Source organism: Trachurus trachurus (assembly GCF_905171665.1).
Source record: "Trachurus trachurus genome assembly, chromosome: 17".
In the NCBI taxonomy this organism is placed as follows: domain Eukaryota; kingdom Metazoa; phylum Chordata; class Actinopteri; order Carangiformes; family Carangidae; genus Trachurus; species Trachurus trachurus.
The window spans coordinates 12,640,154-12,659,586 of NC_139900.1; the positions used below are offsets into that span (position 1 = coordinate 12,640,154).

Sequence of the window (19,433 nt, forward strand, 5' to 3'; positions counted from 1 at the left end):
CCTGTGTCGCCAATGAAATGGCAGAACCGCGACACACCCATTCCAACGCTCTGTGCCTGTTTTTTTGCTTTGCCCCCCCCATATGGCACAGACTGCAAGTTTGTTTCCTAAACTTAAATCATCTCCACAATGGAGTTACGCCCTGTTAATTTTTTAACAGTATTTTGTTTGAGAAAAGAGAAGAGTTTCTTTGTTTTTAATTTATTATTGTTAGGGCTTTTCCTGCGACCAATCGACCAATGAGATTTTGGTCGGCTAATGTTTTTTTGGTCGACTATTTGGGGGAAGCAGTTATAATTGTTATTGTTATATATTGTTGTTATAATAAATAATCCAGTTTTTACAACCAAAATCTCTTCTTTTTTTTAACCTTAATAAAATTCGAATTGAATCGAATCGTGTATCGAACCGTGGGTCAGAAATCGAGATATGAATCGAATCGTGACCTTGGTGTATCGTTACTGGCCTAATATGTACCAATCACCAATCACCATGGTTTGATTTCTTGATTAATGCTAACGTAGCACACTGTGACTATGTTGGCAACCATTGGAGGAAAGTAATAATTTCAGTAAGTTTTCTCTGTTCCATTTATCCATAAAAGTAAATAAGGATGTTTACAAGCTTATGTCTCAAATGAATATTACTTTCCCCGCAATAAACACACACATGCACTCACGGACACACACTGTCGTGCTTGAATTAATTCCAAAGTGTGTTTCCTGACTCTCCCATCTCCTTCCTCACCCCTGATCACTTCCTGTTCTAAGCTGCACTGCAGTGGCTTTGGCATACTCTCCAGAAAAGTGTCACACATTCCTTGTACACAGAGACTTTTATGTGCGGTAACAACCCACTGAAATTCACAACTGTGCCTCACTTGGTGAAAAGATACACCATCATATGCCACCACACGGTCGCTCCACTTGTCACTTTAAAAGGTGAAGTTTCGCTCCAATTATTAGCAGGCATTTGGTGATGCAGGCAGCAAAGGTAAACAGCTCCTACAACCCTCGCGTCCAGGCTCAACAATGGATGAGTGATGTTTGTAGTGGTATGTGCATTTTGCTTTAATTATAGCCGGGAGCTTTCTGAGATCTTTATGTAAATCACCAATACCTGAAAAAAAACAACTTTTGGGTTAACTTTCACGGGGAATTGGGAAGTTATCTAATATTTATATCCCCTCTAATTGCATGCCATAATTACAACCTTGGCCTTAAGAAAGGCTTTGGAATAAATTGAATTAATTTGGCAGCCATAAGTTGTGCCTGCATGCTGATTCACTCTGCTCCACCTCTGGTGAAAAAACTGATTAAATACACTAATAATACATTTAAACCAGACAGAAATGCTTCACGAGAAAAAGAAAGCCCAAAGCTGGATGGAATCAGAAGGAAAAAAAATGTTATTCCAAAATCTCAATGCAAGTGTGGAGAAAATCTCAACCCACACAAAGTTTGATGGCAACAGGGATGAAAAGTGGCTTGACAGATGCATTTCTTTCTCCCCATCTCATCTTTGCAGGTCTGAATGTTTCTTTATCCTCTGCCTATATTTGTCTCTCCTTCTGCTTCCCCCCTCCTCTTTCTCTTGACTGCTCACACATAAACACACACACACACACACACACACACACACACACCTACACACACACACACACACACACACACACACACACACACACACACACACACACACACACACACACACACACACACACACACGTGTAGGGCTGCTGATCCTGTCCCCCTCTGCGGTCTTCTTACATGCAGGTGGGGTCACGGATGATTAAAGCAGTGGCAGGTGGACTCCACTTTGAAACTATCAATAGACCCCCGGGAGCCGAATCAAACAGAAAACCCTCCATCTCTGTCAACCCAGGCTCTCGGCAGAACCGAGGGAGAGGACATGCGGAGGGTGAGAGGGCAGGCTCCACCTCTGTATCCTCCACGTACCCTGAAGTACACTGTTGAAAAAGCAATGGAGGGATTCCTGACACTCTGATGTGGTTTTAAGCAGGCTTTGTGGATTCATTCAGCTGACCCTGCAGCCTTTGACCAGAGGAGGCTGGGAGCAACGTAGAGAGAAATAGTCCTCTGCTGCATTTTTTATTCCCACAACCCTGAACTATACTGTTTACTGCAAACAGTGATATTCAGTGAACTATGGTCTAATAGCTGCTGCTCTGCTACCGTTTATGCAATAAGAAAATAGATAAAGCATAGATAGAAAGCTAGAAGGTCTCTTTTCACAGACAAACTGGAGCAAAGAGGATTTTGTGCTTGTTGAAATCTCTCATCAGGGTTGTGTGGGATTTCAGAGTTTAACCGTTAGATAATAACAACAAGATGGCAGTGCCTGTCTGTCAGGTGGTCAGTCAGTCCACCACTTTAGGTTTAGACTGAAACAAATTAAATGTTATAAAGACATTCATGGTGTCCATAGCATTCATCTTTATAACAGTGGTTATGCTCTCGCGCCGGTTGACATTTAGAGAAATGTATCCTAAACTTCTTTGTGGATTCATTGCAACGTGGTATGAAATGTGATAAACTTATGTTCTCTGACTTTTCATTTAGTGCTGCAATCAGATTAAAACTTCCATAACTCTTTCACGACCTCAATTTTATTGCTCATCACATCTCGCTGAGACAGCATGTTTTTAGCTATTTGTTTCAACGTCGACGCGAACTCTGTACAAGGCCTAGAAACAAACGGTTTTCGAGTGAATTTCCAACGTGCTCCTTGAAAAAACTGCAAGTTTCTTTTCTGTTTCGTTCGATTTTGAAAAACGATTTTGATGAGTTTTCTCGTCAAAGGTCGCCAACGTTCGGGCATGCGATGACGAGAAAACTCGTCAAAGGTCGCAAAAGAGTTAAAGGTATAGGGAGGAGATCTTTCTATGGAGCATTTTTTTTTACTATATTACTTGAAATCCTCTTCACACCCCAACTGCAACCTATTAATTAAATGCTTTTTCACAAAGATGAAAAATGTCAGTCACCTGTGGAACGGACACTCCTGTAAAAACACCACCCAATGCGTCTGTCAAACTGCCATCTGCCCCTCCCTCTGCTCTCTGCGCCTAATCCTCTTCGTGCACTAATCGTGTGCATGCTCAGAGTCTTTACGATACGGAAAAGACGAGGCCAGAGCCAGAGCTTGTGCTAGCTTGCCAAAGTCAGCGTGACAGTTGCAGACACGTCATGACAGAAAAGCACCAACATTGCGCCTTCTTGTGCTCTGGAGGCGTGGCTTCGGAGAGAAGTCTGAAGAAAGGGGCTTGGACTTTTGCATTGTGTATTTTCAAAATGTAGCCTGCTCAAACTGTTTTTCCAGGATCCCCTACTCTACCTTTAACCCAAAACTGAAAAATTAACATTATCTTCAGACTCTGGTGTATTTAGTGGTTTATACCAATTATCAAGTATTAGCATAAGGTGGTGAATTATAGATAAACAGAATACCTGCTTGTTAGTATAGTCATTGTGAGCGCGCTAGCATTTAGTTCAACCAGGGTGTTGACACCTCAGTCAACTTCTGTCTGAAAAATAGGTACAGCTCTTTTTTTTGCTATCTATCTATCTATCTATCTATCTATCTATCTATCTATCTATCTATCTATCTATCTATCTATCTATCTATCTATCTATCTATCTATCTATCTATCCTGCTCAGAATCAAAATGAGCTGGCAGAGTCATGTATGTGACTGTCAGGGTGATATGGTAGTATTTCCAGGAGGAATGATTTAATGGAAATGTCAAGAGCAGCAGTCGCTCCAAGCAAAGGCTGAACCCTCTGATACAATGTGAGCCACTTACCTCTGTGGGGATGTGAGACTTGTTGTCATTCAGCTCCGGTCGCGACCAAAATCTGCCTTTATCAGAATAGAAATGGCATCCTCACTTTTTTTTTTTTTTAATGGGATTACAGGTCTTTCATTGCATATTAATTTGCCAGAAATCAATACCGGCAGTGTGGTGCTATTTGGGAGCATTTTAAACACTTTGCTGATTACACCTTACATTCTGCGAAAAAGACTGTGAAAGAGCAATGAAAAGAAGGCAGGAAATTAGACTATCATGCATGGTGTCTATCAAGTGGAATAAAAGAAATACAGAAGGTCGTATTGACCTTTTGAAAATAAGATGCTTCATCCCAATTGGTTTATTCTTAAATTGTGTGATGGTATGAGGGATTGAATAAGGAATTAAGGACAACTGCATGACTAAATGTAATGGAAAATGAGAATAAGAAATTGAGAGAGGGATCCCACTGGAAGTCCCAGTATGATTTTTACTATTATAAACTTGCATTCATCACAAACAACTATTAGAGGCAATATTTTAATGAGTAACATTTTTACTGTCTTTACTGAAAATCCACTGGAGCAGGTGGCAAAGTTGCCTACAGGGCGCAGGAGCTGCCAGGGGTGCTGAAAACGACCAGATTTCACAACATTAAAAAAAAGAAAAGAAAGAAAAAAGGAGCAGTTAAATGTGAGAAAACTGAGCAGCTCTCCTGAGCAGTTTGCACCTTTGCATTCACTGTTAAACGATTTATAAACAGCAGCAACAGTAGGAGAGAGAGAGAGAGAGAGAGAGGGGGAAGAAAAAAACAAGCTTTCCCCGTGTCTTCTTTGAAAGAACAACAATCCCTCTGCACGCCCGTAAGAAATATGAATGAAGAATAAAGAGTCACTGATTGTACAACTCGCCCGGTGCCGGGGCTTTTTAATGCATGGACATGGGATACAGTCTACTCAATTACTGTGGTGACCTTCAGCTGGGCGCGGTTGCTCTTATCGTGCAATCCACACCAGTTGGCATTACACCACAATTAAAATGCGTGTTCAAAGCGACCTGTCACCGCGGTTGTTTGCCGTGCAGCTTGGCACCCTGTAGTGGAGAGGGTGACATCTATGACTCCTCGCCAAGGGAGCCCGCTACACGCACCTAACTGTAGTTATTCTTTTCAGCTCTGCCTTCAAAATCCGCCGAATAATTACACTGACAAACTCCGACCAGAGGACTTTTATTTCTCTCTCTTTTCCATTTTTCATTTATTTTTTTTATTTTGTTTGTTTTGCTTTTTTTTTTTTTTTTTTGGCAAGCGAAGTTCCAGTCTCCCTCATTTTTTAGATGCAAGGTAAGATCTTTATATTTGCTTTCAGGAAAGCATGGACTCCTTTAAGCGGTTGTTGTGGTGGGAATAATCTGTGTCTATGACCTCCGGGCTGTTATCAGCGTAAGAGCAAACAGCCAAATTATATTGTGTTTTCAGACAGAGGCTGTTATTTCATCCTTTTCCTGTAACTTAGACTGCATCCTAATTGTGTTGTACTGTGGATTTGTGCCCTGAGGTTTCGCCCTCCGTGAAGTTTCGGGGGATTTTCTCTCCACATGCATCACTGTCCTTATTCTGGCTGCTGAAATGCGATGATAAAAAAAAAACTCACCGAGTTTACACTTAGGTCTCATATGCCTGGCGTTAGGTAACACTTGCCATCAGTGCGCTTTGGCTTGCAGCTGCTTGCGCTGCGAGGGACCTGGACACCCCAGTAGGAAGCGATGCTGAGGAATTATCCAGCAACTTTAAATAGAATATCCTACTTTAGTGTCACTAGAAATATGTCTTTGTTTACTGGCACAAGTCATATTACGCAAGAGTTTTTAACTACACCCTCCATATAAAAAAAAACTGATTTCTTTTTTTTAAAGATCCACTGGAATAAAATCACTTATTTTCCATTAATTCTAGAGGAGAGCTGCATTTCAAACAGGAAGGGGGAAGAAAATTAACATCCAAAAGGTTCACTCGCCTGTTAGAATAAATGACTATTTGGAACAGACCCAAGGATTAACAACCGAGTGAAAATAAAAGGTAAAGTTGGGATTTAGCGGGAGTCAGTATTATCTTTAGGACCCGGCGGAGCACTCAGATGTAACTGGACATAGTGGCTCCGTTTGAGGAAGATTGCTTATCTCTCTCCTGCTCTCCCGTCCACAAGTCGGCTGAGCTGAGAAATCTATCCAACCGACATCCAAACGACCCCAAGAGTTACTCTCCACCGGGATTGATGTGTTTTAATACGCGCTGATGGACTCTAATGAATTTGGGACCACTGTGAATCCCCTAAGCCTGCACGTAAAGTATTTGTTGTGCGCCATTCCGATGAATGCTGCGCCAGGAGCAGCGCTGCGTAAAGTCAAACAGCTCGCGTGGACACCAGACGATACGCGACGGCGTTTGTAAGCGCGACGGGAGAGAGGGTCTGAAGGCGAGTGAGTCACGAAGTGTTTATTTGGAAGAAGAGGCTTCTTTAGTGAAAGGCAAAAGTTGAAAGTGAAGTTGGGACTGGGAGAAGACGGGAAAAAAACGCTGTGCTCCGTGTGTGAATGCGCGCTCTCTGCGCACACGTCGCTTTTATTGATCCATCTGGTGGGAAATTAGAAGAATTTAGAGCGAGAAGCAGCAGCCGAAGGCATGTGAGAGTCTTTCTGCAACTACTCTGGGTAAATAACTTGTTGAATGAGCTGTCCGCCCCGGGAGTTCGTTTAAATGTGAGTATTGTTTGTGCTTTGACCGTTCTGACTGTGCATTTCCTTTTTTTTCTGCATATCGCCACTTGTATGATGAAGACAGTCATGACTAAATGGGCAATAACAGGGTAATTAGAAGAGGCTGTTTGATGGGCGGATCGTTGCCAGTGACCAGGTTTTAAGTGGGTTAAATGAATAAGGAATGAGCGGATGATATGAAAACACCACAGTTTTATAACCACGTTTGACCATCTTCTCTCTTTAAGGAGTTTTACTGTGTCTCTCTCCTCCGTGCTTTGCGAGATATTGGATGTTATAAATCTGAATGTGCACCGTTTATACTTTTATCTAAGGCTGTTATTTCAACTGCGCCCCATTAGCGCTTAATGAAATAATGCCACTTTAACCTGTTGCGCAGCAGGTCAGTAAAGTCAGATCTAGGTGTGCCTCGCCTCTGCGCAAAATGTGACCCAGTAGGTACCGGACACAGCCTCTATTAATTACCTTAACTACCACAAGCGCTGTCAAATGGCTTCTTTATTTGCTTCTCAATTCACATTTGGAAAATGAAGAATTGCTGCACTCTGGTTGTATGAATGGTTTATGAATGTCCTGGATTTTTAAATGTTTGCAATACTCTGCGTTTTTGCATGTTAGTGGTTCAGGAGAGGGACTTTGAATAATACATGGCAGCAGATTTATGTGGCAGTGGTGTAGGCAGGCTGGCTGGCTGGCTGGACTCCACACTGAGGGACCCTCACATTGTCACCACATCAACCACATCCTCTCAGGGAAAAAGGCTCATTGCAGGCGCGCACAGCCTGCTTTTGTTGTAAATAGAAATGGAGGTAACGTGACTGCAGGTGCAGAGGTTAAAGGTGCAGCCCTGGGACATTAATTGTATGTTTTATGTGCTTAGAGATAAAGTGCAGCAAGGTTGCCACTGAGAGAGTCATAGATATGGTGAGGGGGAGGAAGGGGAGTGCAGAGCAGGACTGAGAGGCTGAATGAGGGATCCAGAGAGAGTGAAGGAAGGAGAAAAAGACAATCAGAAGACAATTGTGTGCCAGTACAGACATGCTTCCGTTTGCCAGCTGATCCCACTGTGACTCATATGGAAGGGTTGGTTCTTGGCTCGGAGAACGTTGGAAGCATTAACCCGGTTATTGTTGCACTCATCAGCCAGCCACAAAGCATCAGTCTGTTCAAACTGGCCGTGGATCAGAAGTTATTGGTTGGAAGTCAGCAAAATCAATAAACACAACAAGGCGGTATTGTATGTGCGCACATTTAAAAAATCCCGACCAGGTGTTCGATACAGAAAAGGCAGGACAGCAAAATAGCAATTGTTGCAGGATAAACAGCGGGAGGATCAGTCAGCCCTGTCAGTGTTTTAAAAATCAATAAAGGTGCCATATTATTATCAGTGTTACAGGCAGTGTGGGGGCCCAGGAGCACATCTGCTGCCCTGTGTGCTGTGCTTCAGCACCATGGACAGCTCCCCCCTCCACATCGGCCCTGTGTGGGAGCCAAGAGGCGATGAGAAAGCCACACTCAGAGACAGAAAGCAAAGCCACACTTTAGCGGGATTACTATAAAATGAATGGAATACATCCGCCACGGTTTTTAAGAGTCTGGCTGGGAGTTTGTAACCAATATAAGCCACGGGGCACGGCTGCCTGCTGACTTTTAAAACACTCTGCCATGCATGAGCTGCCCAGGGGATGGAATGCAAGCGGACACAAGGGGGTGTTTCAGAGGCTTCAAAAACAAGTGAGGGAAAAGAGACGGAGAGAGAGAGAGGCAGGAAGAGAGAGGCAGGGAGAGAAACAGAGAGAGAGAGAGAGAGGTAAGGTGGTCAACCTAAGCTCTAAGCGCTCTCTCTCACTCTCTTTCCCTCCCTGCATACGGAGAGCTGCTCAAATATTGATGACTTTTAATATAGAATCTGACCTCATATTTTTTCCTCAGTGAAATTATGACATTCTTGAGTTTTCCCCCTGCATTCAGAGCGCCCCTGAGTATGAGACAGAGACACAGGGGCAGAGGGGAAACAAGGGAGAAGAGGATTATGCTGTATATTGCATTTGCTTCGTGTGAAGAATCTCATGTTGTCAGATATGAACTGGCAGCCAGGACGGCACAGAGGGAGATTATATTAATCAGTTATTATATGAAACAATCACACACGGGACACCTCTTTGAGTGATGTTTAAGAATGACAACTAGTTGAATTGGCTTTCTTAATGGTGTCAGGACACTAATTGTCTCCTCTGCAGAAAGACGATTTGTAACATTTTAGATTTTAAGCTTTTCCCTCAGTCACAGTCACCCTCAGTAACGCTCTGACGCCGAGTGATACCTGTCCTCCGAGGTTCACCGAGCATCCTGACACCTTCCTTTCATCTGTATGGATTTCATTACTCCAGGTGTCCATGAATTAAAACCAATATCCCCGTGGTTAGCTCCATTTGCTGTCGCTTATTAGCTTTGAATGTTCACTATTAAATAAAAATAAGATAGGCGACCTCCACCACCCTGCTGCTGGTACCTAATTTGACTGTCTTTATAATGAAAGTCAACTTCGGTATTATGAAATAGGCCTTTATCTAGGTGTGTGTGTGTGTGTGTGTGTGTGTGTGCCTGTGCATGTGTGTGTGAGTGTGTGTGAGAGAGAGAGCATGCAAGATGAGAGCGGTCCACCTCATGACGCATTTCTGATCAGGGGCTGACATATATATTTATGACATTTCATTTACACATCCTCATGAAAGAAATGGCTTATTCATCACTCGGAGCGTCAGACGTGTTATCAAATTTGTAATTGGCCTCTCTTCTTAGGAGTCTTGTTGATTGACATGAGCACATTTAAAGAGCCAAATTTCTCCTCTCTCTCACTCCCCGTCCCCTCCCCTCCCTCTCCTCACTAGTTTCTTCCTTTCTCTCGATAGAGGTCTGTCAAACGGAGCCCACCATCCACACCTCCTGACACGACTCACTTTGAAGGGTCTGTCGGGTCTGAAAAGCAGCACATTTAATTTCTGCGGCTCAGATGAACATCTTTCATTACAGTTGTGATGTATTCAGGCCCGGAGTCATTTTGTAAAAAAGGGGGCATTAGGTTGGGAGAAGGGAAAAGCAGTAATTGCCTTAGATGTGGTCAAAACCTATTCAATTTTCAGGCCAAGACAAGACAGTCAAGTTAAAATACTGAATTCTAAGCTTTCAATGTGGCAGCACAGAGACCGGCCTGCATGCGTGCACAGCAACTCATTAAGAGCATGTCATATCAAAACACTTTTTATTGAAATCTTTTCATTAACTAATGCGACTTGACTTGATAGCCCCCTGATAATGGAGTGATTTTTCCCACACGATTTCAACAGTGGCTCTTTCGGCTGAACATAAAAAGACTCTCCACACGCCTCAAGCCCCAGCTTACCTAGAAATGTTTTATTTCAGCAGAGAGCGGTGGAGAAGGGGAGAGAATAAAGCTGCAGACCGGAAACGCTCAGGTTTAGTTGCATGTATCAGCTGGGGAGGAATCTGGGCAGAGAAATTGAATGAATAACAGTAGACTTTTTCCCTCAACAAGTGCTGCTAAATTGCCGTTGTGCGAGGCGTTTTACCCCCTACTGCTTGAGCAGACGTACACCGTGCACGGTAGACATTTTTAAAGCCTCAGATGACATTAGAATTAATGAAATGCCATACTACAAACTTGTAAGCAGTTGTAAACAAGGAACTGTATTATGTTTCTTAAAACTGTGCCCTAAATAGGCAGGAGGTAAATTTGAAATGAATGCGCATCTCCTAGGAACATTAACTCCTCTCCACTAAGGTAAAACCTCGGGCCATCCGAGGACTGCATATAGCTGCTCCAATTTATTTCCCCCACGCCCACATACAATTTTTACCTGAGACACGGAGATCGTGTGGGTCTCCGCTGACTGCTGCCAGGCACCATTACCTGACGAGTTAGGCCATTTGACTGATGGCTTGTGATAGCTCTGAAAAACCTACGATCCCTCAAATAGACCATTTCTGTCTCCCAATTTTGCTTTAATATCTCCCAAAACGCCTCTGAAGGCACTGGGACAAACAAAGCTCCACCTTTGGCTATAAAGGAGCAGGAGTCGGGGGAAAGCAATAACTTAAATGCAGTGACTTGACACATGGAAATGAGCCTTTTTGTATGAAAATCAAGTGGAGCTTAGGCTTTGCAGAGCAGACTTGATTTGAATTGTATACAGTGATTTTGGCAAGGTTATTATTGAGGAATACATATAAACAGCGGGACCCTGTGTTGTGTTTGTGTGTACATTATGGATGGGTGTGATAGATTATCCACCTCAGTGCCCTTAAACCACGTTGAGCCTCTGTTAATATTTTAATACAGTGTCTCAAGTGTTTCTGTGTGATGTGATCTATTCTATTTTATTCACCGCACTGTCTTTTTTCCCTCTGTCCTTTAGGATGCTGCTTGTGGCAAAAGAAAGAAACCCAATTGACGAGAGATCAGGCTAAAACATCTGTCAGCCACTGACTTATGAGGAGTGTCGCTCCCCGCTGCTCATCACGTCTGACCGTCAGCTGACCCCTTGCGCCGACGTTCGACACTTCTGGAGAAACTCACTTGTTGACACACCTCATCAGCCAGGCGCAAGCGACGGCGGTCGAAGACAAAATAACTGAATGGAGGCTAATCGTTGCCCGAAGCTGCTGACGCCGAAGTAGCAACATGCTGCCACAGTCCCCGAATCCTTCAATGCACCGTTCAAAGCTGTCGTTCATTTAGAAACCTCTCAGTGATATCGCCATCTCTGCGACGAAGCAGCGGCTGCAAACGCATACGCACTCAGAAAAAAAGAACAAAAACAGCAAAAGAAAAAGTAGGGTTCCACAGAAACCACACAGAATAAGATCAGCGATGCTTTGGCCCATATTGTTCATTCTGCAAACTGTCTGCACCAGTGTGGCACATGCCATGCAACATTACCCAGCAGCCTGGGGACACTATGACGTGTGCAAGTCCCAGATCTATACAGAGGAAGGCGTGGTGTGGGACTACATGGCCTGTCAGCCGGAAGCCACCGACATGACAAAGTACCTGCGAGTGTCCCTCGACCCCCCAAACATCACGTGTGGAGATCCACCAGAAACGTATTGCGCTTTGGTGAGTCGTAACCTCGGCTGTCCCCTGATGGAGACAAATGAGGCTGGAGACAGGATCTCACAGCATACTGGGTCAGGGATAGAGAGCAGTACATAACAAGGCAACGCGCCACTGCTGCAGCAGAGATTAATGTACAGACACATCCAGTGTGTATTAGGATACAAGTGCTAACATGCAGCAGCACACACGCATGCTTTGACATACACACACCTAACTGAATGCTGACATGCATTTATACACTACGATCCTGGGAATGCATTCAGACAAAACAGGCACAAGCAGGTGTAGAGAGAGAGACATGTGCACACCGCTATGCACATACACACTGGGAATAATACAGCACAAGAGTCACTGTCAGCGTTACACATTCACACAGACTCACAAAAGTAGAAACACAACAGGTTGTAGAGGATGAGTTACTGTGAACCAACACACTCTTCTGACCATATCTGTGTTGCTGAGTCAAATGAAAAGTGTCACAGTTTCCACAGTGCTGATGTTTTTCTTGTCAGGTATTTTCCCCTGTGGATGGGAGACAATATTTTGGACACAAGGGAAAGAAAATTTACTTTTTCATTTCCGTATTCTTTTTCAAAAAGTTGCAAATCTTTGTAGAATTGTAACCAGATTTTCCTTCCTCCAACGTGTCCAATTCTTTGCATACTTAAATCTTCTGAGGCTCTCTCTTTCTATTTTGGAAATTTCTATTTTTGAATATGGAAATATATCAATATTCAAGCAGCTGGTCAAAAATAGCATAATGTTACACTCAATGATGCAACGTATATGCAAATGCACACAGTCATACAGTAGTTGTACACATGATTGCTGCAGCGTCCCATGAAACACTACAAATGGTTTTGCACGCACGCACGCACGCACGCACGCACGCACGCACGCACGCACGCACGCACGCACGCACGCACGCACGCACGCACGCACGCACGCACGCACGCACGCACACACACACACACACACACACACACACACACACACACACACACACACACACACACACACACACACACACACACAGGGAGGGATCAGAGTAAAGAGTGACAAGGTAATTGTAGTGACACAGTTCATATGCTCTGCATGTTCACTGCAGCGTTTACAGTGTTGTGTTTTGTTGGCCCTTATCAACCGTTATCAACAGTGCAACCCCAGGTTGCATTTGTTTAGAGTCACACTCAAAGCAGGCAGCAAGAACCCACAGGCTTTAAAGCACTTTATTAGAAGTTGTGTGCGTGCCCACTGAGAGCTCCTGCAAGTAAATATTTACCAATTAAAATGGGCATCTTTAAAAGGAGAGTTTTTTTTTTATTCTTGCAGCTCCAGATGGCATTGAGACATTTAATGCCACTGTTGGATGAAAAAGGAGCCGGTCCCCAGTCGCGTGTGACGTCTTGCAAAGCTTTATATCAAAACAAACTGTAAAACCTTTATCAGCCCAGTAGATTATCCTGAATACACAACATTAACGTAACACAGGGAGCATAAAGAGCCAAAATAGAGACAAAGAGAGGCACTGTGGTTGGACGGTTACTTCACTTCATCACAGTAATAGTCGGTAGTTAAGGAAACCTGGGTCATTATCCTGACCTGATCTGTTTTTGTTTATTTAGACATAATGTTATACTGCTTATGTATTTTCAACACATTTTATTCTGACTTCTATGGCATTATTTCTCTCTTTCAGGGTATACAGTAGATGAAACCCTACTAACAGCAAATTTGGAAACTTTATTATCTACCAGTTCTAAGGATCTAAGAAAACTGTATTACTCTAACCAATTACACCGGGTGCTGACAATAAAATATGACACTGGTCCTTGGTCTAACACAACAGTAATGGTAGTGTAGTGTCTACCTAGGAGTGCTCACCTACACAGCACACCAGGGATGATGTGGTTATCCTGATTGTTCTGGTGCTGGGATATTGTCACATCAAGAGCTGATGTAATTCTCAGAGTTATGTGTTGTGGGACTTTAGTGTCAGAGTTTGTTGTTTTTATTTTTTTTTCAAGCCAGGCTAGCACAGAGGTATTATGCTTACTCAGTTGGCCATCAGATTGAAACATCTCTACTACTTTTGGATGGATTTGAAATTTAGTGAAGGCATTCGTATTCCCAGAGCCTTCCTGAAAAATCCACTTACATCCATTGATATAAATCAATATCTACAAGAGCTGTCTGAGAAAAAAAAAATCGCCTCTGAAGGCTTTAACAACTTTGATGATTCTGTCACTTTTTATTTGGCATCTCATTAAGATTGACATCTGTGGTTTTGGGTGATGTGTTTTGATTGGACAGATTGCCATGTTCCCTCAGGTTGAGGTTTGATGATGCCTTCACTTTCCACTTAGTGCCATCTTCAGGCAAAACATTCTGTTTCAGTCCAATAGTTTTGATTTCTAACCGAAAAAACAAAACAAAAAACTAATCTAAAAAACTAAATCTAATATTGGTTGGCCAAAATCTTCTGACCTGGACTTTCCAAAACCTTATCGAATAGTGCAACTAAACAAAAAAAGTCCTTAATCTGACAATCTGAAAGCAGTTGAAGTAGTTTAACCAACAAATTACTGATTTGACTACAAGATTATGCAGTTTTTCAGCTGTCCCTACATCTGACTGTCAGCGTGTCTGTCACTGTCTGTGACATGGATCTGAGGTCACCATTGTCCAGATGATCAAGAACACAGGCTCCACCTGCACTCACTTAAATGGCTGTTGTGCGTTTGATCTGTTTACATTCTCAGCTGGCACACAGGCAGACTGACACCAGTGACCTTATCCACCGGTGCTTCCTGAGAGTTTGTTGGAGATGAGAGGAGCATGCAAATGAGCTCTTTTAGCCAATCACTACATTGCCTGCAGTTGTGAGCCCAGTCTAATCAGTTTCCTCAGGAGCTGGTTTGCCTCATATTGGATGGTCAAAAAAATCCTGGATGGCTCACCCCTTCCTTTGGCTTCTCCGTCACTTACAGGTTTTTTTTTTTTTTTTTTTAAAGTCCAAACTGGGCTCTGCCAAATATAGTTTTGACAGAGTCTGTGCTCTTGAAAAGGGCATTAATCATTCAAGAATGGATATTTTACATCTTAAGGTTTGAGGTTGTTTCCTCTTTGGAGGAAATGGCAAAGATACCTTCAAATTTCAGCCCTGTTTTTTTCTTGAATGTTCAGGACACGCGATAAAGAGAGCCCAGGATAAACAGTGTCTAGGACAGGTGTTCTGCATCAGGGAGTTAGCCCTGTTTTTTTATTTTTAGCTGCAGACCTTCAGGGGTTCTTCAGTATGTGTTGGTATTAAGGCTGTTCTCCTGTGGTGCACTGTGGCACCGTCACTCACTATCATTCAACATCAGTATACAGGCAGTGGGCAAGCATATACATGTATACTGTAAAATAAGAGCAAAGTCATGTGGTTGTATTAATTGATATATATTATAACTCTTGTTATTACGTGTAGAAATTCCTTCGTCATGCTTCTTGTTTTAATTAATGGAAAAAAAAGACATTTTTAATATTCAGCATTAACGCAAATTATCTAATTAGACCCATTTGAATGGTGGTAGGCGAAACAATTACTACACTATTGCACCACATGGGCCCTAATGAACAATAGCTGTTAATGCTGAAGAACGCCTGCTGAAAGACATCTGCATCTAAAAGCTCTCATAATCACTTTTGATATGGTGAACAGACATGAGAGTGTTTTTAATTACAGCACTTCTCTCACTCTCTAAAGTCTAAATCAGGTTGGCTTTGGGGGATTTAACGGCAATTCACAAAAGTGGCAGGCCATTACATAGATATTGAGAGAAGAGGTTTAATTTTCATGCACTTCACAGTCAAACCAAATCATTTGTAGTAGCCAAGTAATGGGCATGGACATGTTTATTCCACAAAAAATAAATAAGCATTTGGCAGATGGCTGCCACAGCGTCTTAAAATTTTCACCATCTGAATATGCTGGGTGAATAAATTCTGTTTTGTTAGGCAGACCACCCTGTCAAGCCCCTCTAACTGTGGTTGCCGTAGAGGAGTAGTTTTTGAATCAGTGCCCTATACTGATTATAGAAACTTCTCACCCAGTGGTTTGGTGGTTTGGAAACATGGCAGGCAAACTCTGTTCTCCCACAGCATCTTCAGTGATCTGGCTCTGGATCGAAATGAATGAATGTGAGTCAGGTGTCATCGGCCCACATGCTCAACAGTATCTGCTGCCATGCTGATTCATCTGCATCATGTTGGCAATTGTATAAATCTGTAAGACTGATTCAGTAATGGCGTTGATTCCAGCTACTCTGAGTTTAACTGGGTTGATTCTTGTAATTCCTCTGAACTTTATTCCGTTTTCTCAGAATGGATGAAAGGAGTTTTGGCTGCCAGTTCACCACACGGCCCCCTCGGGGGCTTAGGGAGGAAAGACGAGTTGAGAGCTCCCACTAAGCTGCTCGGAGACTGCCACGTTATTGACAGTCAGTGCAGCAGACTTATCTTTGCTGGCAATGATGGGAGCCATTGTGAACTTTCAATCTGTGTCTTACATGCCCACAAGAACTGACGTAATCGACTTTAGAAAGAGAAATAGATTATAGAGCGGAGAAAGGGAAGCAACCTTTGCTGCATAGGCTGAGAGGTCATGAACAGAAACAGTGAATCTGCAGAATGCCTCGCACAATGTCTGTGTATAAACTGCTAACTAGTTCTGTATGTTAAACTCTTGAGGAAATGTAACCACTGCCTGAAAATTACACTCACAGTCCTGGACAGTTCTGGATGATGTAACTGGACTGATTGCAATGATTTTGGAAGCAAAGACAAATTATGTCATCCTGCCAATAGAAGTGTCAGATCAGAAAATACTGTTAGAGAGAGAGAGCAGAGGTGGTTTTGGTTCATTCTCCCACGTTGTCATCAATCTTGTGGATTTCAGCCAAAAAAATCCCCAAAACCGCTGAAGCTTTGCTCCTTCAAGCAGCAAACAGCAGACAGATTGTTAGCAACTAGCCTGAACATGGCACCATGACTGTAACAGATAATGGCCCAGATATTTGTCACAGTTGAGGGTGACCAAAAACCCACCCACAAATGACCAAAACACCTCCTCAATCAGTAGTTTGTGCTGTGGAGATCAGTGAATTGTGGTTTGAGAAACTCATGGATCGTCATTGTTTTTGCATTATCAGTGAAACCTGTAGTGAGCCTGGTCCTAACCAGTCTCTTGCCCTTGATTTCATTTGTGCAAAGAGACTTGCCACTCTCCAACTACTGGATCGGCCTTCACACAATCGCTAACATTTGGTCGTGACGTATGTAATGTGCCGAAACGCAATGAAGCTGCTGCACGCTGCAAACAACAACCATCCCCCATTGCAATGAGCAGAGCAAAGCAAGCGTGTGCTAGATGTCCATTAACGACAGCAGCGTTGCCACAACACAACAGGAAGGAACAAATGTCTTCGTAAACATCCATCTCCGCTGCCATTATGTGTGAACTACAACTTCCAACTTAGCGCATAACCTTCAACATTTTTGTTCTCAGCCATTCCCTCTGTTCGCTGATTGCATTAGATTCTCTGGTGATATCTCTGTCAATATGAGAATCAAACTGATGACCTTCAGATCAACAATCACATATTGTATACAGAGACAGAGCCAATCAGACCTTGAAGTGTGAGCCCAGCCTCACCAATTACAATCTAGAGCATACTGTAGCAGTTTTTACCTTAAGAAGTTGGGGTTCCAGTCAGACTCAAAGTCTGACAAATAAACAATAAAGTAAATAAGGAGATCAACAACTGTACAAAAGAGTAACAGAATCAGAACCAGATAACCCTTTGCATAAAATAAATCCTAACACAATGAATAACTCAACTACAGCTCCAGTCAGTCAACTCATCAGTGCATTCAGAATTCCTCAATGAAAACACCACAGTTCCATAAATGTATCCAGTAACAAACGGGTGCTTGTTCAATTTGTGTGTGTGTGAAGCAAGTACATCTCCAAAGTTCAGTCCATAGTTTCCCGGTGTCGTGCCGAAAAGAGACTGCCTGGCGAAAAACAACTGCCCTTTCTCGGCGGGGTCTTGCTGAAAAGTGACTGTCCCCACTCAGGAATGCAAGGGGTGACATTGACCAAATTTACTGTACGTGTATCTGATGCCCTCTACTATCACTCCAGAAAATTCTGTGAATATCACCCATTACAATCCTGAGTTACAGGGGGCAGTCACTTATCGGCGGGGGCTTGCCAAAATGTGAGTGATTGCTGAAAAATGACTGCGCCCTGTATCTCTCCAGTGATTTGGATGAATTAATTCATGCAGAAACCCTTGATGTCATATTAAATAGCAATTACATAACGACAAATTACTTATGTGCTAATTATCAAGGATCCACAACAAGTAGGCCTACAGTAAGTTGTGAATTTGTTCAATATCACCCCGTGCAATCCTGAGTTAGTGGGGGGCAGTCGTTTTTCGGCTGGCAGTCTCTTTTCGGCACAACACCTGTCAACAGTCCATGTCATGAGTCCAGATCCACCCAAACAGACAACTCCAATCCGGATTTTTCGCAGTCCACATACATTTCACAGCCAAACAAGAAACATCAGAATTTGTTTTACCTCCGGTCAGTGGTCTGTGTAAGTCAATCTGCGTCTCCTCGGTTTATGGATCTGCCTCCAGCGTCCCCAAAGGACACACAGGCCCAAAGGCTCTTCGCTCCTGTCCAGGTTCAAAAATTAGGATATGACGTCTCTCGCTGCGGACTTTATTCCGATGCCAGTGGATACAGAGTGTTAATCCGGTTCTATACTTTCCCATGGTAGGCATACAGAACGGCAAATGTGCGCTAGGTGAGTAAATTAATACTTGAGTATGGCCATTGGCCTCGATGATTGTCGCCACAATGAATTTCACACCCAGAATTTGGATATGCCATGGATGGATATAAAATACAGTTAATGCAGTAGTGTCTTATCTAGTAAATAACTTCCTCTGTTGGTGCCAGACCAGTCGGAGCATCAATGTCATAACAGCAGTGTCAGTTTCTAGTGGCTGATACAACCAAGCAGTTCAGAGGTCAAAACTGAAACTGCTATTGCCCCTCTTTGATCTCTGCACCCTTCCCTTCTTGTTGAGGAGGGGGGGGATTCACTCATCCATATATTTGTTTGGAGACAGGGAACAGTTGGAGCGTTTAGCTTCCCGTCACCCCGGTGCCCTTGACTCTGTTCTGAACTGGCCCTGCCCAGCACATCATCACCGCACCACTGCGTACCAAGACACCGAGATGACATGCAACATGTCCCCTGACTCCAGGAGAAGGGGGGAGTCATCATTTATTCTTTCACTTGCCTGCCACCTCTTTTGTCTCCTGGCTTTTTAATTTCCCTGTCCCTTGTTTTCTGTCAGCTGATGATGCATAATATCCTGGCTTTCTTTGAACATGTGGAGGTTGAATGCTCCATATAAGGTGAGCACTTGACAGATAGAGATATGTTGGCATTATTCCCAGGGATCTGTGACAGGTTAATTCTTACAGGGTTGTAAATACAAAGACAGATGAATTATGCATAGAGATATATATATAAAAAAGTGATGGGCTTTGTGGTTCGACAATACAGTCTTTCTGGACAGCTTAACATTTGAATGCATGTTTGCTGTCTGAAATTGAGTGCATATAACTATATGCAGAAGT

The 19,433-nt window shown here is 43.1% G+C and overlaps 1 protein-coding gene across 1 annotated transcript in view; it reads left to right on the forward strand.

Moving 5' to 3' along the window:
• Window positions 1-11,474: 11,474 nt before the first annotated feature.
• Window positions 11,475-19,433, forward strand: part of LOC311000447 (netrin-G1-like) — a gene marked incomplete at its 3' end in the record, with an annotated part of 61,661 nt that continues 53,702 nt past the window's right edge. The window contains exon 1 of the mRNA XM_083991163.1: window positions 11,475-11,723. Within this exon, the coding sequence (XP_083847289.1) occupies window positions 11,478-11,723 (246 nt within the window). The 5' untranslated portion in view covers window positions 11,475-11,477. The remainder of the gene's footprint in view (window positions 11,724-19,433) is intronic.